At 46.8% G+C, this 22529-nt stretch overlaps 7 protein-coding genes across 7 annotated transcripts; 6 read left to right on the forward strand and 1 right to left on the reverse strand.

The window, feature by feature from the left end:
- The first annotated feature begins 90 nt into the window (after positions 1–90).
- On the forward strand, positions 91–2278 carry F4813DRAFT_348607 (fungal-specific transcription factor domain-containing protein). The gene is made up of 5 exons (XM_049242099.1): positions 91–569; positions 644–727; positions 796–1079; positions 1144–1365; positions 1416–2278. The coding sequence occupies exons 1-5, from the start codon at positions 218–220 to the stop codon at positions 1983–1985; spliced, it is 1512 nt and encodes a 503-aa protein (XP_049102826.1). The 5' UTR covers positions 91–217; the 3' UTR covers positions 1986–2278.
- Positions 2279–3573, forward strand: F4813DRAFT_348610 (NAD(P)-binding protein). Its single transcript, XM_049242100.1, has 2 exons — positions 2279–3288; positions 3360–3573. The coding sequence occupies exons 1-2, from the start codon at positions 2378–2380 to the stop codon at positions 3484–3486; spliced, it is 1038 nt and encodes a 345-aa protein (XP_049102827.1). The 5' UTR covers positions 2279–2377; the 3' UTR covers positions 3487–3573.
- Positions 3574–3826: 253 nt separating this feature from the next.
- On the forward strand, positions 3827–5145 carry F4813DRAFT_348612 (uncharacterized protein). Its single transcript, XM_049242101.1, has 4 exons — positions 3827–4309; positions 4380–4505; positions 4573–4857; positions 4920–5145. Exons 1-4 carry the CDS (start codon positions 4113–4115, stop codon positions 4990–4992), a joined length of 681 nt encoding a protein of 226 aa, XP_049102828.1. The 5' UTR covers positions 3827–4112; the 3' UTR covers positions 4993–5145.
- An 885-nt stretch (positions 5146–6030) lies between these two features.
- F4813DRAFT_400055 (FAD-binding domain-containing protein) lies at positions 6031–7837 on the forward strand (the record flags this gene model as incomplete). Its single annotated transcript, XM_049248230.1, has 5 exons — positions 6031–6312; positions 6380–6596; positions 6651–7036; positions 7093–7469; positions 7576–7837. 5 exons carry the CDS (start codon positions 6031–6033, stop codon positions 7835–7837), a joined length of 1524 nt encoding a protein of 507 aa, XP_049102829.1.
- Positions 7838–8777: 940 nt separating this feature from the next.
- Positions 8778–10106, forward strand: F4813DRAFT_400056 (uncharacterized protein; the record flags this gene model as incomplete). Its single annotated transcript, XM_049248231.1, has 8 exons — positions 8778–8809; positions 8870–9091; positions 9145–9326; positions 9385–9458; positions 9566–9629; positions 9686–9742; positions 9810–9949; positions 10008–10106. 8 exons carry the CDS (start codon positions 8778–8780, stop codon positions 10104–10106), a joined length of 870 nt encoding a protein of 289 aa, XP_049102830.1.
- A 585-nt stretch (positions 10107–10691) lies between these two features.
- Positions 10692–11770, reverse strand: F4813DRAFT_386276 (uncharacterized protein; the record flags this gene model as incomplete). Its single annotated transcript, XM_049246393.1, has 4 exons — positions 10692–10948; positions 11019–11298; positions 11398–11645; positions 11734–11770. 4 exons carry the CDS (start codon positions 11768–11770, stop codon positions 10692–10694), a joined length of 822 nt encoding a protein of 273 aa, XP_049102831.1.
- A 714-nt stretch (positions 11771–12484) lies between these two features.
- On the forward strand, positions 12485–20633 carry F4813DRAFT_379054 (polyketide synthase; the record flags this gene model as incomplete). The annotated part of the gene is made up of 10 exons (XM_049245402.1): positions 12485–12566; positions 12637–13108; positions 13257–13565; positions 13699–13909; positions 13993–14116; positions 14203–16509; positions 16543–17261; positions 17443–17655; positions 17726–19318; positions 19395–20633. The coding sequence occupies 10 exons, from the start codon at positions 12485–12487 to the stop codon at positions 20631–20633; spliced, it is 7269 nt and encodes a 2422-aa protein (XP_049102832.1).
- Positions 20634–22529: the final 1896 nt, after the last annotated feature.

The raw sequence follows: 22529 nt of genomic DNA on the forward strand, positions 1-22529 counted from the left end.
AGATTATGTGCATGATGCAGTGTAACATGAATTTGATATAATGGGCAAGTGTCCGAGGCTCCCACGTTCTTTGAAGATTACCTTTACCTTGGAAACTTCAACTCCCGCATTCCTAGAAACATCATTCCTAGAGAAGCATCTAACCGAAACACCGCTTCCCCGACAAACACTTACATGTAGTGAAGTCGACTCTACCTTGGCTCAGGACATTAGGTACATGTACCTTACGATGAATGCCAAGAAAATGGAAAGGGAGATGGCATTGGCCATTGCCAATTCAGCCATCGGCGAATGCCCCGAGTTAAAAAAGGTCACTCTTCTTCATGAAACTACTGCAGCCCACGTAAAGCAATTTCCACAGAAGCGGAACTCCAAAGGTTCCGGCCTTCAATTGTCCTGGCCCAATTCCAGCGATGGTCGGCGTGCTGTCGTTGGAAAGTCGCCGTCTCACACTCCACCGTACGCGTCGCCGCAGAATGATGGACCCCATTCCTCCGATGCTCGTATTGCTCACGTGTCATACACGGATTTTGAAATGCACTATCGCATCGCAAACCCGGTGGCTAATGGTAAGCCGTCCCATGATCTATTCTCAATAGGTACCCAGGCGGTCGTCTCTTTAACACACTTTAACACGCTCTAGGATCCATCCAGCCAATATTACATATACCGTTAGCATGGAATCCCCTAAAATTAGAGGCCGGTGATACAAGTCTATTTCAGTACTGTGAGTTCTTAGGGTCCCTTTAAATCTTACTGATACAGGTTCATAAACTCGGTAACTAATGAATAAAGTTCAATATACTGCTTCACAATCTCTCGCTATATTTAGTCACGATCCTCTAGATCTAGGTAATCTACTGATCCGGATTGCCCTATCCAGTGACACAACATCTTCTTTAGCAGTGCTCCAGTCGCTACTAGCCCTATCTTCACTGCATCGCCATCATGTCCACTCACAAGCTGTAGAGCTCAAGATCTCTGCTCTCAAATCCCTATCAGCTACAGAAATAAATCAGCTTAGCACTACTGAAGCGGCCCAACATGTTGCCGCAGGGATGCTGTTATGTTCTTTTGAGGTTGATGCGAACCCCACTTACCACGCCGTATAGCACTCATAATGTTGCTAACCTAAACTATCAGATCCATCAAGCATCCTGCACCTCGGGACAATGGGTGTGGTATCTCTCTGGCGTTAAGAACATCATTAAAACTGCCGGTCTCGACAAGTACCCCCAAGACAGTGATTTAGCTCTCTTGCTGGATTGGGTGTACTACTATGACGTATTAGCACGCTTCACTCTGCAGCACTGGAATAGAGAGAATACGGAAAACACATCAGCTGTGTCGAGTGTCCGCGCTGAGGTTAGTATGCTTAACTGACAGACAGGGGGAGAATTCTAACGCATAACTAGGCTTCCCAGACGGCACCGCCGGCTCTTGCCACCATAAAACTGCTATCAGAAGTCTGTGATGCGGTATCTACTAGACCGCCGACTAAAATGTCTGCCGAGAATGTGAATGATTACAGAGACTTCTTAAAAATACTTGACTGGAGAATCAGAAGCATACCAGTGGAGGTTACGGTTAATCATAGTGCAGATACTCCATTAATAATGGAATTATATCAGCTAGCCCTGTTGGTATATCTCAATCGCGCGTCTGAGAACTTACTTAACCAGACAATTGGGACTCAGCGGCATATTGACAGAGCATTTGCTATATTTTCTCAGCTAGGTTCCTGTGTCCGGCAATTCCCTGTCTTTATCTTAGGCTGTGAGGCTCGACGGGACGACCAACGGACGGCAGTTCTAGATCTCATTTCCAGGTCCGAAAAGGAAGATTCCTCTCGGTCATTCAACCACGTCAATATATTGATGCAGGCAATCTGGGCGCAAGACGACTTAGCCAACGGTGATATCAATTATTGGAACAAGCTAAGCTATATAATCAGTCGCTGTTCGATTCTCCCTATATTCGTCTAGTTGAAGTAGTGGATAAAACGAATCAAATGAATCAAATAAACCCGATAAGTTTACATTCATACCTTAATATACTGTCAAAAATTCAAGTAATACACTGGATTAGATATTGAGATATAATGCCCGAAATCCGACGACTAAAAGCCGAAGACATTATTATGTAATTATCTGTAAGGGAGTCTTAAGGTACCTACATAGGTAGGGTACGTTAGGTACGTACATGTATCCGATGTCATGTACCTATATTACATACGGGTATGTACCTACATGTAGATAATAGCTTCCATTGCTTTGCATCTCATCTTCATTATCCAAATATTCAAATCCTTTTCCGCAACCTCATATATCCTGTTTCTCTTCGTAAAACCCTCCTAAGGGCTAAAGCTACACTCAGCATGGCTATGACTTTTGATGTCTCGCCTGAGACAAGGGCAGGCTCAATTCATTATTTCTATCGCCAGCTCTTCGTTACGCCCCCGCCCGTGCTACAGCGCGATGTAAACTTGAGTGGGAAGACGGCCATAATCACAGGGGCAAACGGCGGGATAGGATTGGAAGTGGCTCGGCAGCTCCTAGATCTCGGCTGCAAAGTCATTATAACCGTTCGCGATGAAAGAAAGGGCGAAATAGCCCGACAGAATCTCGCCAATGGACGCGATCTTGTTCCCGGATTCATCCAAGTCTGGAAACTGGACCTATCATCCTACGACTCAATCGTCGCCTTCGCGGAGCGTGCCAAACGCTTAGAGAGTCTCGATATTGCTATTCTCAACGCAGGTATATACAAAGTTACAGAGTCATTCAGCCCGACTGGTTATGAGGAGGGCGTACAGATAAACTTCTTGGCAAACATGCTCCTCACGGTTTTATTGTTGCCTATTATCAAAGAAAAGAGAGTTGGAAGCCACCCCGGCCACATTTGTATAGCATCATCTGACACAGCCGCTTGGACAAAATTTGAGGAGGGAAAATCAACGCCTGTTCTTGCTGCCTTTAAACGGAAGGCGACAAATTGGAATATGGCGGATCGCTATGGGGCAACGAAGCTTCTCGGACAACTGTTTCTGACGGAACTGTCGAAACATGTCTCTCCATCCGTGGTTACTCTGTCTTGCGCCAACCCTGGGTTCTGTAGCGGCTCGGAACTTGGCCGGGAAACCCACGGCATCATCCGCGTCATTTATAAGATCCAGACTTACTTGCTAAGCCGGACTAGCTCTGTTGGCGCTCGCACATTGGTTCATGCCGTCACTACTCTCGGTGAGCAGGCGCATGGGCAGTACATCGAGGACGCAAAGATCCAACCGTGAGTTTTATCCCGCATCTTTCAATGCGATGTCTCAGCTCAGATTACTCAAGTTAACACGAACGCTGCAGGATGGCAGTTATCGTATACAAACCCGAAGGACAGCGCCTTTCAAAGCAGGTTTACGAGGAAACATTGGATGAGCTTTCGTTCGCGGGGGTCAGAGATATTGTCAGCGAGGCATCAAAGGCTAAGTAATATGCACAATACCTCAGCCCCCTAGGGACGCTAGTCTAAACAGAGATAATCATGAAAATACATGTCATTATAAGTATTTATATGGTGATACCACCAGGCTTTGGAGCCGCGGAAGTCTTAACAAACATCCGCTTCCACAGATGATCATCCGTAAGACACCGTAAGACGGAAAAGGCTCCCCTGATCCAGGATCGCTTTTGGGCTGTCACTAGACCTACCCCTATGTAGAAATAGCACATGAAGTAAATCAGCCGGTTACATCGTTGACGATCGCATCCGATCTTGATGGGCCGATCCGATGTTACATCGAAATTATGCAGCTAGCTACCTATCCACGACAGGAGGAACGAGTGTATCCACACCTACGAGGCTCGATCCTCTGCCGGTTTGTCAGATTTAAGTTCAATTTATACCTGCCTCTTCTAAAAATGTAAGCTAGCACAGCATAAACCTTCAATAGCATTTCCAAAATATGTCTACTCTCAGTCATCCCGCGATGTGAGTGAGCGGTGAGACATCAGTCCCACACCATGATAGGACATAAGGCGCAAACCTCCCCCCGATGTCTGTAAGTGTTACCCAAGTTATGCATCCCTTCAGTTCGGCGGACAAGCGGTTTCATCATTATGGCGCTTGGCTGGCAACTCTGGCTTTCGCCACGCCCACTGAGACGTACGGATACTCCTCTTGGGCCTCGCATGCTCTCTCCAAACGATGCGGCACTCTATGAGTTCTTCTACAACGATGAGGGTCATCTTATTGTGAGGGAGACGCACTACGCCGAGAACCAGGTCGTCCGAGATGGATTGTCTGGGCCGCCACTGTAAGAATCACTTGCAACTTACGTTTTTCCTTCATTGCCTTCGGTGGCCTCTAATGAACAGCTCGAATAGGCATATCCATCTACGGCAAACTGAGTTCTTCCAAGTCGAACAGGGCACATTGGCAGTTACCAAGAATGGGAAGGAATATGTACTCACCAAGGACGATGGCATTCTGAAAATCTCCCCTGGCACTCGGTGAGTTTTTGCCATCTTCATCTAAACGATTACAGACCTCGCGGACGTCGGTTAAAGGGACAGATAGTCATCGATTCTGGGCACATAGTTCCACCCAAGAAGACCTTATCTTCAAGGTTTGGGCTGAGCCGCAAGAATTTGAGCATGCTTTTGATGAAAACTACCTGCGCAACGCCTTGGGATATCTTCGAAACTGCCAAGAAGAAAATATTAAACCTTCCATCTTTCAGATGGCATTGCTCGGTTGGAGTAGTGACACTATATTCGTCACTCCCCCTTTCTGGGTTCCTATATGGATCCTGCGGTTAATCCAGTATATGATAGGCTGCGTTGTAGGACAAATCCTGCTAGGGTAAGGCGGATCTTTATATGTATCTGCTATCTCACAAGACTAACGTTGCCAAATGGTGATAGGTATAGAGTAACATATCCCGAATATAACATAAAACCACGAGAAGACACTCGCGTTTTGAAGAAACAGAAGTAAAGGCTGTGTCAATAACATGATAGTTAACAGCTGTTAGGGTTATAGTATCAGAGCTATTTCCCTAGGGTCTTAACGGAGTTTACTTATTGAAATGAGTCTTGACAAATTATTTTCTCGCGATGACTTTAATAATACATTATACTCTTCATCCAGTCCATAAGTTTCGTACCGTAACTAGTCTTAACCCCCCTTTCCATCGAATACAATAGAATCAACTGGGGAAGCTCTATACTTACATTTGCAGTATTTGCTGAACAGGAGTTGGTATCTCCTGCAGAGTATGGCATATCACTTCAACGTCTAGATCCTCGTGAAAGGCCCTAAACAGCTGATGATAGCACTATACTCTGAAAGAACTGTAAGGATCTACTGATCGGATAGGATATATAAGATAAATACGCAAGATAGGGCCATAAGCTGTAAATATGGGAAAATAACGAATGTGTCTATATTGAATGCATAACTGAATGATGATGATCGTGGCTATCTGATCAGAAGAATACGACGAATATTAGACCTTTATATGGCCTGTGACCTAAGATTACATAATAATACCCTTGCTCTTGGCGATGTGGCACCACACCAGTTCATTGCCTACCTCTTAAGTGGTCTTACGAAATACTCAAATAATGTGTTTTTACAAAGTGAAACCTTATGTAAGGTCATTTACAAGACATGACTTACTATAAATACACTATATTACCTAACTAGGTAGGTAGATAGGTACTCTTTAGGTTGCATGCTACTTCTTAACGTCCTTCTAATCTCACTTTCAGCCTAACATTCCCCTGTGCCTCACCACGAGGCGTGATGACTCTTGGTTGTTTTTCAGCTAGAAGGATTCAGGGCTGAAAAAAAGGGTGTAAGCTTTGGTTGAGTTCGTCCGTATTTCTTAGGATCAGAGGCTTCCAGCGTGTATATATAGAGAGAGAAAGAGAGGTAACTGGTAATCTATTATTCTAGTTGTTCACTACTCTCGTCGAAGTAAATAGATCGGAAGCTTAGATAATTTTTCAGCTAATTTAAATCACATTTAAAATGTCAGCTCTGAGCACAACCTTGATACCTATCACTTGGGTTTTGCCATTATTTTGGCTTTCGTTCTGTTTAAGTAGGACAGATGCTGCCGCTACTGCAAGAGTTCCTCCCCGTGTCGATCTCAGGTCTGTCCTGACGAATCAACAATGGTCGACCAATACTACCATCTCATTTACCGGTTCCCCGGAATTTTATAACGTTACAGAGCGATGGACTACATTTAGTGCCCCAACCTATAGCGCTGCCGTCAGTCCAGGTACAGAAGAAGACCTCGTGCGAATTGTACGCGAATCATCATATGATAGCGACTCTAAAACAGTTAACCGCTAACTAATACATACGTAACCAGGTAAAACTTGCGACAACTCACAAGATACCATTCCTCGCTACCGGAGGCCGTCATGGATACACTACTACCCTAGGACGTCTCCATAACGGTCTGGCTATCGATTTGAGTCACTTTAATTCCCTTAACCTAAACACAACTGCCCAGACTCTTACAGTTGGTCCTGGTGTAAGGGTGGGCGATATATTTGATCCGCTATATAACGCCGGTTTCGAAATTCGTGAGCCTCCGTCCTGTTAATCTAGTTGAGTAGACACCTGACTACCTGAAATAGAAACCGGAAGTGCTTCTTGTCCCAGTTTAATTGGCGTAACACTCGGCGGTGGCGTTGGACGTTATCAAGGCGTTTACGGCTTGATTACGGACGCATTAGTTTCCGTGCGCATAGTTACAGCCAGCGGCGACATTGTTCATGCGTCTAAGGACTTTAATTCCGATCTATTCTGGGCTATCCGTGGAGCGGGCGCGAATTTCGGCATCATCATATCCGCCACTTACGGACTTCATCCACTAATCGATGATGGCGATGTTTTTACCGTCGAGTACATTATTCCAAAGGAAAGAAGCTCCGAATACTTCAGGACTATAGAGTCTATGAGTCCCCTACCCGCGGAATTAGCCTCCATTATGTTGATCAACTCCAACGCCACTACAAATAAAGTATGTCTACCAAGACTTTGATACTCGGAATCTGTTGTACTAATGTTGAGTCTTAGACACAAGTACAATCCCAATGGACATATAAGGGACGTGAAGATAAAGCGCGTGCAGCCCTGGCCCCAATTCTTAGCCTTGATCTCGAGGTTACCCGAATGGCCATTGACCCATGGAATAGACTTATAGACAATGCATTCGGGGGTATCATGGATTCCATCTGCCGAGCCAACATAACCCGTGACCTTTACAGTTGGAATATGAAGAATTATTCCGCGTCAACATATGATGCATCATTTGCTAAGATGGACGCCTATTTTGCCAAGTATCCCGGAGGGCGCAACAGCGTCTTACAGTTTGAGTTTTTCCCCAATCAAGCCATGGCAGCCATACCGTCTGACGAAACGGCGTTTCCTTGGAGAGATTCAACTGGATATATGTAAGGATGTTTATTCTGCCCCTATTTTTATATATAAAAATCCCATGTCCATTTTTGTTATAAGCAAGTCAATTAACTCATGGCTAATCTATCTGCAACGGAACAGAAACTTCAACATGCTGTTTGACGATAGAGACAGTGTTACACAGAGCGCTTCGATTGCACTCGGGTTAGAGCTGCGGGATGATCTTGTGGCTACATCTGGGTATCCGGAGCTCACGGTGTTCGTCAATTATGCTCATGGTGACGAGAAGTTGGAGCAGATCTACGGCAGAGACAAGTTGGCCCGTCTGGCAGATTTAAAGAAGATCTGGGATCCGAATCGCATATTCAGTTACAACAACGGATTGCCTACTCAGTATCCTTGAGGGTGGAGGGGAAATGAGAGGGTTAGGGTTACAAGGTCTTGTTAGATCAACCCAATTTTCTACTCTAGATTTTACAATAAGGTCTCTTCTATATCTGTATTCAGTATTCTCATCTCATCTGTAGCTTATTGAACTATCCCCTCATAAGAAAAGTAGAGATTCTGTCGGCTAGACATATGAACTTTTTACCGCCGATTTGGAAGGTCCTCATCCGAATGGTTCAAAAGGGGTTCGGCTCTGTAGCCTTATTTAAGGTTCTTACACTCCCATGTGTTTGCGGTACGGATCTTGGAATGAGAGCCGAGCTGTAGATGTAACCTAGGTAAGTACACGGGATCGTGCATTAGCGCAACATCGGAATATCCACCAATGTCGTCGCTTACGGTTCTAAGCGGCCTATTGTAAAGCCTCCCAGCTTATGGCAGGTATCTAATATTAATGGCTTTTTAAGGGTATAAGCCTTAACCTCTCAAAGAAACCTGCCCGTAATTTACATAGTTTGCAAAATGGATAGGAAAACTTACCAGAATGAGATATATTGCCTACCTAAGGTAGCCAATCAAAATCATCTCAGTTACCCTTATGTACGCTGCACATGCAGATGGCGTCTTGGCAATTTCCAGAGATGTACGTACCGAGATACCCATGTACATAATGCCTTCAAGAAATCCTGTTATAAGTCTCACTTTCATACCCGATGCCTATCAGCCTGCATACTGGAATCACATCATACTCGCATCTTACTTACATGGCTGCTTATATCTTACTTATGTGCTTGACTTTCAATGGACCGGTAACTATAGGATTATAACATATACCCCCAGTCTACTCTTATAGGGGAGGATCACTTATGTTCCAACTAAAACTCACAAAGCTGAAGACTCGATGAACCTCGAGGAATCACTTTGTTAAGACGAGTTTTCCTGCCTCCTATGCCAAGATGTCTCGTAGCAAGTTTGCCCTTGTCACTGGGTAAGTCCATGAAAACCCTTCAGCTACCTATTTCTCATAAACTTACTACTACCGATATAGATGTGGCCGAGGAGGAATAGGTGAGGCGCTTGTTCAGGAATATTGTTGTCACGGCATCCATGCCATCGCTACAGTGCTTCCCCAGGAGGCGAGCGACCACTTGTCAGAGGCAGGAATTACCTTCTTCCCTCTTGACGTTACCGTCGAGAAGTCAGTCTTGGACTTGAAAGCTAGCGTGTTGAAACTTACTGGCGGTCATCTTGACATTCTCATAAATTGCGCGTACGTACCACCTCTTGGCTCGTGATCGAGACTTACATTATAGTTCATGACAGTGGCATAACCTATACCATGACAGCCATTGACACAGACGTGGTTGCGGTGCAGCGCATGTTCGATGTTAACGTATTCGGGCCTATGCGCATGGTGCACCATTTCCATGATATGATCATTAACACCACTGGAACGATCGTGAACATCGGTTCCATTGGCGGAATTATACCTTATTTATATGGAGGTTGGTCATATTCTCTTTTTATCATCCCTGGAGGCCCTTTTACTGACTCGACAACCAGCATCATATAATGCTACCAAGGCAGCACTCCAACATTGGTCTAACACTCTCCGTGTTGAAATGGCGCCATTTAAAGTATACTGCTAATAATTACCCTTCGAAGTGTCAAGGTCATTACTGTATATTTCTGCCTTACCACAGCCTAGGATATTTGTCATTTGCTGATGATAATTGCCGCACAGATCATTTCTGGAGAAGTCAGTACCAACATCTTGAAGAATGATTCCCATAGGCGACTACCAGAAGGTTTGATTTACTTCTACAACGCTTTACTCGTAGATATCTCCTAACGTATAGGCTAGGATCCTACTATTCTCCGCTCGCAGAGAATTTCCAACGGCACGTCACGCGGACTCCACGTAAATACCGCCTATCATGTTAGATATAAGTATTTAACCAAGTAGGCATGGCTAATCAGGAGTATAGAAGGTGCTACTGATCGTTTTAAATACGCAGCGAATGTTGTCGCCCAGACTCTGAAACGATCCCCGCCAGCATGGTTCTGGTATGGTAGCTTTACGGGCATGATTCGTTTCCTTGATACGTTTGGATGGCGCACGGTCTGGGTACGTATTTTTGGAATTATATCTTCTGCCTTTCCGAGTATCGTTAATGTTTGCCCAGGACTCCATGTTGTGGCGGATGTTCGACTTGGGAGAGTTGAAGCAAGCTCACAAACTTCTCGTTGATGAAGCCGTTCTACAGAGTGAGGAAGGATCATAAATTTTAGATACGTTAGCCAGCGCAGCTTTATTTGACAATATGTATCAAATAGCAATTATAACAAGATATATCCAGGTCTTATTCATATTAATCTCAACGTAATCGCATTGTAAATTGACAGCTACTTTTAAATATGGAAGGCGTCAAATTCTATATACTACAACTAAAAATAATACAAAACATAGGAGCTTTAACTTAGCTAATTCAGTCTGAGTCTAAATATTGCTAAAATGCAGCAATACATCCTACCTTAGGTAGATACATATGGCAGGTAGCTTTCAAATCAAGAGAGAGAGGCAATTCCAATTCTACCATTACAGACAATACATACTAAAACATGTGCTTTATTACACTACATATAGTAATTAACGACCTAAGCATAGACATTCGGAGAACTCCAGAGTGTATAATAAGTGCATCTTGGGTACCTCCTACACTGAGCACCTACTCTCTGTATAAGTGAAATATGACCAATACCACATTGGCATTCCTAAAATACGCAAGACTGTCCACCACCTACCCTCTCTTTACCTAGGTAATCTTCTATACATATGCACCCCCTATCCGGACACGTACCCGATGGTTTCATCTCAGTGCTGTCAGAGTTGTTCCGCCATCAACAAGAAACCCACAGCCAGTCACATAGCTAGATCTTGGGCTACACAGGAAGATTACGGCATCTGCTATCTCCTCAGCCATTGCGATTCGACCAATAGGCACTGCAGCGTCGATCAATTCGGCTAGACCCTCCACGCCACTCATAGCCGCCCGCACCATGGGAGTATCTGTCCACGAAGGACAAACGCAGTTGACTCTAATGCCATGAGATGCATTATCAAGAGCTGAAGAAAGATGCATGTCAGCATTGCATGCCTATGTCTATCTAGGTTGTAAGAAAAATGGTAAACTCACCGCTGTTTTTACTCAGTCCAAGTGCTGCGTGTTTAGATGCGGTATAGGGAAGAACACCTGGAGTGGCGATCATGGAAGATCCCGAACCGAGATTGACAATGGCACCTCGTGTGGTTCCTCGACCAGGCGAGGATTTTGATACGACCCGAGGCTCTTGAGCCCGCATCGCTATAGACGCCTCCCGTGTCACTAGGAACATACCTACGGTGTTTATGTCGAGAAACCGCTGGAATTCTACTAAAGGCATCCCTGCAATATCTACCGCCTTCTGAACGCCAATCTAAGCAGTAAGCATGTCAGCAAAGTGTTACAATGCTAATAAGAAGCGACCTCGAACTCCACGTCAAGTATATCCAGTGAGAAACGAGGAGGAACTCACACCGGCGCAATTAATGCAGTAGTCCATGCGGTTGAAGACATGAACCATCCGACCAACAAGCCCACGGACTGAGTCTTCTCGAGTAATATCGACCTGGATTGCCTCTGCATGGAACTGGTGGTTTGTAGCCACAGCTTTGCACTCGGCTACAACATCAGCGGCGGCGTCGATTCTAATGTCGGCAACCATCACTCCGGCAGCGCCTTCTTTAGCAAACAGGAGAGCACAAGCCTTGCCAATACCGCTTCCTGCAATACTGTGTGTCAGCAAATGGCTCATTTTTGGAAAGATGCAATGCATGTAAGAACATAGGCGAGGAACTGGTATTTCACCCACCTCCGCCAACTACCAAAGCGTTTCCGGAAATATCCATTACTTCGAGGCTTGATTTTTAGCGATGGGAGAGCATGCAGGAGAGGACTGCTTTCAGTTCTGATGCAGAAAGACGTAGAGATTTATGCTCAAAGACATCCAATCATGCAAAACCTCATGTGACCTACCATGTTATTGCAGAGGAACACAAGCACCATCCCTTTTATACGACATAGTAGAGAATTTGATACTGGGTTCTTACGAAACTCACATCATGGCGTAGATATAGAACAAAAATACTAGATGGTGTAAGGGCGTGTTGAAGAATAATTCAAGCACAAGTAAGTGAGCTAGGCTCATCAACATCATTCAGGGGATGAGATAGGTTATGGTATGGCAGCATATGTTCACCCAGAGAAAAAGGACTCCTAAAGTGATGTGTATATGTATAGGTTGAGCAGTCGTAGATGTAGAAGCTCAAGATAAATACATTTAATAATTCCCTTTTTAGAGATAGCATTGAGCTCATAGCAGGATTCGATGTAAATTCTTAATTCTCCTATATAAGGTAAAGGTGGAAATCCTTTACCCCTTAACCTTGGTGCTCACTACCCCTTCCCACAGCTTCAATATAAGCAAACCTTGAACATTCGACACTACACCTACTTATATTTCGTGATCTTATGAGATAGTAGTAGCAGTCATGTCCAGCCCTGAGGTTGTCTTGGTGGAGTCGTCTGTTGTATCTACTGGCGACAGTTCTAGCATGGTACTTATGAACCTGGAAGATGAGAACGCAAGTTGTGTTGCTGGTTCAGCGTTTTCAAACGATGACCCCCCGTGTATCGTTGGAATGGGTATGTTACTGCATTTTTTTAACTTAGAACAATGTGTATTCTTCCAGGAGATCATCTAAGCAAGACATAGCATGCCGCCTCCCCGGGGATATTCGCTCCCCGTCTGATCTCTGGGACTTCCTGCTTAAGCAAAAGTCCGCACAGGGGCCTGTACCGCCTGAGCGATATAACATTGATGGATTCTACCACCCTCAGGGGAACCGTAGCGGTGCTACGAATGTAGCCGTTGGATATTTTATCGACGAGGATGTACGTCAATTCGACAATGCATTCTTCGGTATTAACAACATGGAAGCTACATATATGGATCCTCAGCAACGGAAACTCCTCGAGGTCGTTTACGAATGCCTCATGAGTGCTGGTATACCCATGGATAGCGTGATGGGTTCCGACATAGGCGTCTACGTTGCCAACTTCTCTGTTGACTACCAGCCCATTCAAACCCGCGACCCCGATTACCTGCATAGGTACATAGCGACAGGCTCGGGGGCTACCATAATGTCAAATCGGATCAGTCATGTTTTCAATCTTCACGGACCTAGGTATATGCCCCCCTATATCGTACTTCATCCCTTGGTTTTGGATTATTCATTGGATTTACATGTTACTATTTGACTCCTAGTATCACACCATCAAAGATTAAACTTGAAGAAGTGGTAACTATACTAATGGTGAGAATTAATTGTTCAGTTTTACCATAGATACTGCGTGCTCTTCATCGCTCTACGCCCTCCACCAAGCACTCAACGCCATGAAGGCAAGTGATTGCGATAGCGTTATTGTGGCCAGCTCCAACTTGATTATGTCTCCAGAGCTCCATATCGCCGCTGCTAAAAGCGGAGTCCTTTCGCCTACGGGGACTTGTCACACTTTTGATATCTCGGCTGACGGGTACGGCCGTGCCGAGGGCGTCAATGCTGTCTATGTTAAACGTCTATCTGCTGCACTTAGAGATGGCAACCCCGTCAGGGCAATTATTCGGGGGAGTGCCGTGAATGCGTAAGTGACCCTTACATTCATATATAAAGTTACCGGGTAGTCATGTCCCCAGCCCTTAAACTCGTCAAGAGGAGGGATGAAGAGAACTGTACGAGAAAATATTAGACAACACAGATAAATAACATCAACATAGGAGTGGTAAAACACCAGGAATATCGCTACCGAGCGGCAAGCTGCAAGAGGTAGTTATACGCAAGGCGTATCAGAATGCCGGCCTAAACTTCGCCGGAACCGACTACGTTGAGTGTCATGGTACCGGTACGCCCGTCGGAGATCCTATAGAAGTAGATGCGATCGGGAGATGCTTTTCTCCACGAGATGGGCCTCCACTTCTTATCGGGTCGGTGAGTTCTCTGGATTTCCTGGAGTCTATATTGATAATTATTCATAATGGTGGGAAACCAATGTAGCTGACGTGGAACAATAGGTCAAAACAAATGTAGGCCACAGCGAAGGAGCCAGTGGTCTCACCTCTATTCTCAAAGTTGTTCAAGCTTTTGAGAATGGCCAAATACCCCCATCGCAAGGGGTGGTCAACCTAAACCCTAAACGTAAAGTTCAGCCCCTTCTCTCCTCAGTTTGGTATTTGCGACGTAGTCTACGGATGATAAACTGACTACGAGGCCTTCAAATACAGTGATCCTAGCAGAACGTAACTTGAAAGTAGCCAGTGAGGTAGAAGAGTGGCCCCGAGCGCTTCGTCGTGCTAGCATTAACTCATTTGGCTACGGCGGCGCCAATGCCCATGTCATTCTCGAGTCTGCGGAGAGTTACCTTGGCCAAGGTTACCTAGAGACGCATAGTTCCTCAAGAGATGGCCTGGACGCACGAGATAATCAAGAGCTTATAGTGCTGCCAGTGTCAGGAGCGTCGCCCAAGTCGCTAGATGTGCTTATCCAGCAAACCCTCCAAGCTGTAGCGCAATTACACGACAAGAAGTCAGTACTTGATTTAGCCCATACCCTCACCAAGGGTCGAGACCACTTCCGGCATAGAAGTTTCCTTTTAGCCAAACACGAGAAGGCCAGCGGGAAGTTAGTTCATATAACGGCAGATGAAGCTGCTCTGGAAATAATGGTTAATCCACTGCCCCTTAGCTTCGTATTCACAGGTCAAGGAGCACAATACGCCGGCATGGCTAAAGAGCTGCTGTTCTCGAGTCAACATTTCCGCAACACGATCCGTCGCCTCGATGGTGTACTTCAGGCCCTCCCGCCCCCACATAGGCCTGACTGGACACTCGAACAGACGTTATTAGACGGCGCAAACAGTCGTATCAATGAAGTCACCCGTAGCCAGCCTATTTGCACCGCGGTTCAAATCGGGCTAGTGGACTTGCTACGTAGTTGGGGAGTCCATTCAGCATCCATGGTTGGTCACTCGTCTGGCGAGATTGCGGCAGCCTACGCCGCCCATCTCCTTTCCTTCTCTCAAGCCATTCTAGTGGCTTATTTCCGTGGTTACGCCGTCGGTTCCTTGCGCTCTAGGGGAGCTATGATGGCAATCGGCTTAAATCCCGAAGAGGCTGAACTCCTTATCGAGAACAAAGGTCTTGAAACACAGATTCGTATGGCATGTATTAATGCACCTGAAAGTGTAACGTTAAGCGGCTCCCCGGAAGCCGTCGAGACTCTCGAAAAGGACTTACAAGCTCAGAATAAGTTCGCCCGGAAGCTTGAAACAGGTGGGCGTGCGTATCATTCCCATATGATGGAGGAAATAGGTGAGTTATATGAAGAACTCCTCACACCATTCTTCGAGAACAGAACGAGAAGCGACAAGAATGACACGAGACCTTCGATGTTCGAGGGGAAAATGTACTCTTCCGTAGGATATAACCCCAGCAGTCTTGGTGATATAAATAGTCAAACCAATATGCCGGCATACTGGAGGCAAAATTTGGAGCAGCCAGTTCAGTTCCACGCCGCGCTTGCGAATTTAATAATGGGGGAAGACAACGCTGTCCATCTGCTTGAAATAGGCCCACATACGGCACTTAAGGGGCCTATCAAGCAGATCAGGACGGCGCTTGGACTAGATGAAAAATCACTCCCCTACTCACCAACACTGGTTAGACAGCAAGATGCCGACTTATGCATCAAGACGCTTGTTGGCATGCTTTTTGCACATGGCTACAAGACATTAAACTGGGATGTGATTAATGGTCTTCCTGAATCGGGCTCGAGGATACTCCATAACCTCGCACCGTACCCATGGGATTATTCAGGGGGCTTACTTTGGAGTGAACCTCGTGCCAGTTTCGAGATGAGAAACAGGAAACACTTGCGCCATGAGCTTCTCGGCACTTTAGCACTCACGGGAAATGGAATCGACTTCACGTGGCGGAACTTGCTACGCTTGAGCGAAACACCTTGGCTTCAGGACCACAAGGTAGAAGACCAAATCGTCTTTCCTGCTACTGGATACATGGCGATGGCCATCGAAGCCGTGTCGCAAATCACAACAGCCAAAGACAAGCCGGCTGCTCATCTTGCCTACGAATTCCGTAACATCAACATCAGTGCTGCCCTTCACGTACCTGACGAGGAGAGGGACGTGTATTCCACAGCCAAAGACTTGGAAATCCACACCACCATGTCTCCGCGCAAGATATCTAACGCCAACAGCTCGATCGACTGGTACGACTTTGCAGTCTCCTCGTGGCTGGCTGGTCGCACCACGGTGCACTGTACGGGGAGTATCCGTTTGACGGAGCCAAGCCGAGGGGCGGAGGCTGGCAGACAGGGTGATGGCGTTACGTTACAGAATACGAACAGTTTTGATACCTGGTCCACGGGTAGATGGTATACCAAATGGCATCAAGAAGGGCTGTGCTTTGGTCCTCACTTCCAGTCCCTAAGTAGCCTACAAGCCGACGGTGGACGAAGTCGGCACGAGACTATCGGAGTCACGCTATTAGAACCCCCAATCGCTAGAACGGGTAGTACATACTATCCCGTACACCCCATCACTATAGACGCAGCACTCCAAACGGCCATCCTCAGCACAACGGCGGGACACGTGTCCGCGTTGAAAACTTGGCTCCCCGTCTTTATTGCGGAGTGTAAGATCCAGCCTGCACGGAGAGATCTTACCTCGGACACCGATGGTGCGGTTAGTTCTGAGGCCGAGGCTAACGGTGAGATTCATGCTCGCTCTGAGGAGACAGGCCTCTCCAGCAGGCGGATCGACGGTACGCTGCGGGATTCGCGCGGGGTTCCCGTGGTTGATTTTAGAGGCGGACGCATTTCACTGTATATCGGGAAGAAGTCTAAGCAGCCCGAGGGCAACAACACTAGCCTCCCGACGGACTTGTATACCCAGCGCCAGCCGACTTTGAGAATCCACTGGAAGCCCGATATTTTACGCCTACGTCCGGAAGCCGAAGTGCCGCTGAGGGACTACGTGAGATCCTTCGTAGACCAACAACACGACGATATGAGGGACGACGAAAGCCTGGCTACAATTGGCGCTCTTCTGGATCTTGCCGGACACAAGAACCCACGAATTCGCGTCTTAGAGCTCGGCGGCGACGCGTTCGGATACAAGGCTAGACAATGGCAATCCATGTTGGATAAAGAGACGGCCTTCCCGCGTTACCGGTCCTGGCATTCCGCTAGTCTGACCGAGAATGATAATATTTGGGTGGAGAGGGAAGGTGATGAAGACCTATATGATGTCCTCCTAATACCTAGAGTGAGTTGCATCCCAATAATAGATAGTCGTTCCTAACAATACCCCCTAAACCAACTCCTTGAGTACTTCCTATATGTAGGTTAGATACTCAAGTACCTAAAGACAGTCAGTTAGCTACTAAGATGATTGATTAGTAGCTAGTTCTCTTTAAAGTATTTTATTGCTTACGCGGGTTGTATAGCATGCTACTTCGAAACTAGTCTGGGGCCAGACACCGGACCAGATCGCCAAGCTGATCTCTGATCATGGGATTATCATTACACGAAAATCAGATGCTGCAGTATCAGAGTTGGAAGCCGCCGGCTTCGACGTATTAGATGCCGGAAAGCAGGTCCTCTTAGCTGTGCGGCCAATACAGACGACAATTTTTACAGGCCGCAAGGCTGTAATTGTAGTAAGTATCTCTTCTCCCGCGTAACGCAGTTTGTATGGCGTGGCCATGCAGTGACTGACTCGTTGAAAAGCAAGCCGAGAACTCAACATCCGCCGTAATGGAGTTTTCAAATACTTTAGGAACGTACCTACAACAGAAGGCCGGCGTATCACAGGTAGATATCATCAAGCTCAATCAGATTGACAGCACACAGATTATCGAAACGGACATATGCATATCTATATTAGAGATGGAGGGCGAATTCCTCGCGACGATGAGCCCAGAGAACATGAATCGACTGCGCGTCATAACTAATACGGCAGCCGACTTGCTTTGGTTCACGAGCGCAAACGTGCTGGGTAATATTCCAGATCCCAACCTAACGCTTTCCAGCGGCCTCTCGCGCGCGTTGATGCTAGAACAACCCATGTTGCGATACTCAGTCCTCGATATCGGACCTCTACAACAACTCAACTTCGCCACGGCTTGCGAGAATGCACTAAAAGCCTTAGTAGCCAAGTATGACAAGGACGATTGCGAATTCATCGAAAAAGACGGCCTCCTACACATTAGCAGATACGGTCCTGACTTCCGAGTGAATTCCCTTTTTCGACAACGACTAGGACACCGGAGCGAGAAGAAGTTGAAGACACTTACTAAAGCGAAACCAGCGCGGCTATCCATTGACCGAGTCGGGGTGATGGACACGTTATACTTCCAGCAGCTGTCAGAACCGGGACAGGGCGGGACACCGCCGGCGGATTACGTCGATATCGAAGTCAGGGCAGTGAGCCTCAACGCTAAAGACGTGTACGCCATGAGCGGTCGCGTAGATACTCGTGACAAGACAACTGCATTTGACTTTTCTGGCGTAGCGACTGCTATCGGCCGGGATGTCAAGCACATAAAAGTAGGCGACCGCGTCGTCGCCTACGCACCCCATCATCTCGGCACGACGGTGCGCGTGCCGGCCGGATCGGTGCACAAGATGCTGGACGACGAAGAATTTACTGTTATGCCGACGTTGCTGCTTGTCTACGGCACTGCGCTTTATGCTGTTAACGAACGCGCGCGTCTGCGTCCCGGAGAGTCCGTGCTGATTCACGCCGGCTCGGGCGGGTTGGGCATTGCTGCTATTACCTTGGCCAGGAGAGTAGGCGCTGTGGTCTATACCACCGCCGGCTCGCAGGCTAAGCGTGACTATCTTATTAACGAGATGGGCGTGTCGCCCTCACACGTCTTCAGTTCGCGCGACCCGTCCTTCGTTCAGGCCGTGATGCAGGCTACGGGTGGCCGGGGCGTCGACGTCGTCGTCAACTCGCTGGTAGGAGACTTGATGCACGAGAGCTGGCGTTGTCTAGCGGAGTTCGGGCGGTTCGTAGAGATCGGCAAGCGAGAGCTCGTGGACGCCGGGAAGTTGGACATGCGCGTGTTTCTTCGCAACGCGACTTTTACCGCCTTCGATTTGTCCGAGCTGTTCTACGCCCAGGACCCCTTCCATCGCGCCATTTGGGATAGGCTCATGGTCGAGACGCTACAGCTCTATCGCGCTGGGGAGATCCAGGCATTGCCCATGAAGGTTTTTGATGTTAGTCGGGTTACCCAGGCGTATCAATATTTCTCGAGCAGGGATCGCGTGGGCAAGGTTGTTATTTCTTTGGAGGACCCGACGGCCCGTGTCCCGGTAAGCCACATTTGATACAAACGAATAGCGGTTCTTGCAAGGCAAGTCATGAAGACTAACGCTACATTTATTACAGGTCGCGCCGGCTACATATGCCAGTGTATTCAACGCTGAAAAGGTCTATCTCCTCGTCGGATGTCTGGGTGGCTTGGGTCGTAGTCTCAGTCGATGGATGATAACACGAGGAGCCCGCCACTTCGTCTTCTTAGGCCGTTCCGGGGCCGATAAACCCAGTGCGAAACAGCTTGTGTCTCGGCTGGAAGAGGCCGGGGCTACCGTCGGAATATTACGCGGCGATGTCTCCAAGGCTGCCGATGTGACCGCCGCAGTTTCAACTTGCATAGCCACGGGGCGGCGCATCGGCGGCGTCATCCAGGCGGCTATGGGTCTCCACGAGGCCCTTTTCACACGCATGCCCAATGAGGCCTGGCATACAGGTATTGATCCCAAGTGGCAAGGGACCTGGAATCTGCACAACGCGTTGCAAGTGCACGTCGAAAAAGACGCGCAAAACGAGCCCGATTTCTTCTTGCTTACCTCGTCGGTCTCGGGAACCGTAGGCACAGCAACAGAGAGTAATTACTGCTCGGCGAACGGCTTCCTCGACGCCTTTGCCCGCTGGCGCCGGTCGCGCGGCCAGGCTTGCGTCTCGGTGGGCTTGGGCATGATCTCCGAGGTAGGCTATCTACACGAGAACCCCGAGATAGAGGCTCTACTATTGCGGAAGGGGATCCAGCCGCTCAACGAGGAGGAGTTCCTCCAGGTAATAGATCTGGCGCTGGCCAGCGAAGCAGCCTGCAGACCCGAGGAATCGCATCTCCTCACGGGCTTGGAACCGGCCGCCATTCGAGAGCTAAGCGCCCGCGGCTTTGACGTAACCAGCCACGGTGTGCTGGTCGAGGCCCGCGCTTCTGTCTTGTTGGCTTCGTTGCTGGCTGAGAAGGAGGCCGCCTCAACGCCTCGACAAGGCGGGCGTGCCGCTGCGATGGTGGCAGCAGCTTGGTTCAAGGACGTGCCTGCGGCCGTGTCGGCTGCTTTTGCGTCTGAGGCCGACGCTGACACTATGCGTGAGGCTATTTTGCGCTTGGTCAAGAAGCGATTCTCTAACCTTATCCTGATGCCTTTCGACCAGATCGGGGGAGACAGGTCGTTGCTTGAGTTTGGGGTTGACAGCATGATCGCGTCCGAGTTCCGCTCTTGGTTTTGGTCCGTGTTCCGGGTTGATATCCCGTTCTTGGATATTATGAGTGCTCGGACATCTCTGGTGGTATTGGCTGAGTTTGTGGAAGCGAAGTTGAAGGTGACTGCTAGTTAGAATTGGAAGCTAGACCTACCTGCGTGTATGTTGGTAGCTCTCTATCTTCCTTATATCTTCAGATTAGGTATTTTACCCACGTGCTTCCGAGTCATTACTTTGTTACTTTGGACCTATTAACAAAATGTTAAAATGATACTATTGTTTACCTAAATTCATATGCTTGTATCATATATCCATTATTTCGTCTGTTATAAAGTCTTATTGGTTGAATAACATTATGATATTCCCATAATAACCTCACTTAACAATATGATTGGATATTTCTGCATTAAATTGTTTATATAGTACGTTTATATTTAAGAGGATAAGATATTATAATTCATGAATAATACTAGGTGTAGGAAGGACCAGGTATGGGTAATAATTAGGTAAGGATTAGGTGTACACCAATAAGCATACGTTGAAAGGAAAGGGAAGGAAAACGAAACACACGGTACTGAAATGAGGCTATCACGATCTGTTGTTGTCTGTTGTTGAGTTGTGTATGTGTGGGTTAGCCCCACGCACGTGGTGGCACGTGACTAGATTACATAATTGGCTATTCCCCATATTCCAACACTAGGGCAATATTTTAAAGCAAGAAATATACACAAATCAACTATTAAGTCAAAGATAAAAAACAGTTAGGTTAAATCATAATTACGTAGCTGAAATTCTTTAATTCGAGTAGGTACCCAAAAGCGCGTCGGGGTCGAGCGCAACAAACGAAGATTTGCTGTGTCGAGCTGACTAATATATTTCCTTATTAACCAATTAACACTAGCTAGTTTCCATTAAATCAACGTCAACTCAAAGAAGCTTCTGCTTTAGCTCGTGTTCAATCCATCCGCCAAGCCATTATGTAAAGCCATTAAGGGCGCTCTCCGCCTCATCAACACTCGTTCTTATTTAACTATAAGTTTAGTCTGTTCCTTAAAAATCATATAAGCATTGTGATGTTACATTGTGATATTCCGAAAGAAAATAATTTGGCTATCCGTTAGGTTAGGTAGTTATTCTATAAGCTTTCAGTTAGTTTAATGAAAGGTTGTAGCCTTTATGTATAAGTATATCACGTGATGGCATGCATAATTAGGTACATGTCTGTCTTAGATTAGGTACTTACATTTCAATAAGCTTCGGTTTGTCACCTAGGTCCATGTTTGTGTCATTTTCTTGGCTTGTTTGTAACTTGGCACAGTATCGGAGGCTACTTATGTAAATAATATAACAACTGTGCGGTTATATTGAATATAAGCGTAATTCTGAATATATCTAATCGATTGTTACTGGTAATGGTCGAGCTTAATCATTGCAGTTATAAAGTTTTGCTAACGAGTATGCTCATTCTAAGCTGTAAAAGATCTAATAAATGCTTTTTAGTTAAGGTTAAACTGCAGTCACAGCCACAGTTTCTATAGCCATTGGCACGGTCTTAGTTACAGTTGCAAACGAAAGTTGATGGGAGGGGCTTTATTTTGTAATGTGTAATGAAAAGTTTAATTTGGTTGGCAACTTACACGTAAGGTACACCTACTCACTCAGTTCCATCCCGTTGAGCTTTTTCAGCACAGTCACTGTGGCTGGTGGCTGTGCGAACTAGTCTATATTTCCACTAGCGTCTTCAAAAAGCTGGGCAAGGTAAGGTACCTCCCACCGTCCGTCCCGTCCACTTTCAATGTTCCCCGACCACCAATTCTTCCAGGTCGATTTTCCGCCAGTTTCTCATCATATTGCCCACAACACGCACCATACGGGGCCGCACCCGTACATCATCAACCTCATAGACCCATATCGTACTACTTCTTTTCCTGTCTGGGATACTCAAGTTGATGATTCGTAAGTATTTTAATTATACCCCGCTGCTTGTACTGTTGCTGGACAAGGCTGGAGTTTGGTACTCTGCCGCGTACT

Source organism: Daldinia decipiens (assembly GCF_022478715.1).
Source record: "Daldinia decipiens strain CBS 113046 unplaced genomic scaffold F4813scaffold_5, whole genome shotgun sequence".
NCBI lineage: Eukaryota > Fungi > Ascomycota > Sordariomycetes > Xylariales > Hypoxylaceae > Daldinia > Daldinia decipiens.

Excerpts from the sequence above, each read along its gene's own strand:
- F4813DRAFT_348607 (XM_049242099.1), top strand. The coding sequence starts at position 218 with ATGTACCTTACGATGAATGCCAAGAAAATGGAAAGGGAGATGGCATTG. Across the intron at positions 728-795 it reads TACAAGTCTATTTCAGTACT|TTCAATATACTGCTTCACAA; the intron begins GTGAGTTCTTAG and ends TAATGAATAAAG. Across the intron at positions 1,366-1,415 it reads TGTCGAGTGTCCGCGCTGAG|GCTTCCCAGACGGCACCGCC; the intron begins GTTAGTATGCTT and ends ACGCATAACTAG.
- F4813DRAFT_348610 (XM_049242100.1), top strand. The coding sequence starts at position 2,378 with ATGGCTATGACTTTTGATGTCTCGCCTGAGACAAGGGCAGGCTCAATT. Across the intron at positions 3,289-3,359 it reads GAGGACGCAAAGATCCAACC|GATGGCAGTTATCGTATACA; the intron begins GTGAGTTTTATC and ends CGAACGCTGCAG.
- F4813DRAFT_348612 (XM_049242101.1), top strand. The coding sequence starts at position 4,113 with ATGGCGCTTGGCTGGCAACTCTGGCTTTCGCCACGCCCACTGAGACGT. Across the intron at positions 4,310-4,379 it reads GGATTGTCTGGGCCGCCACT|GCATATCCATCTACGGCAAA; the intron begins GTAAGAATCACT and ends CAGCTCGAATAG. Across the intron at positions 4,858-4,919 it reads GTAGGACAAATCCTGCTAGG|GTATAGAGTAACATATCCCG; the intron begins GTAAGGCGGATC and ends AAATGGTGATAG.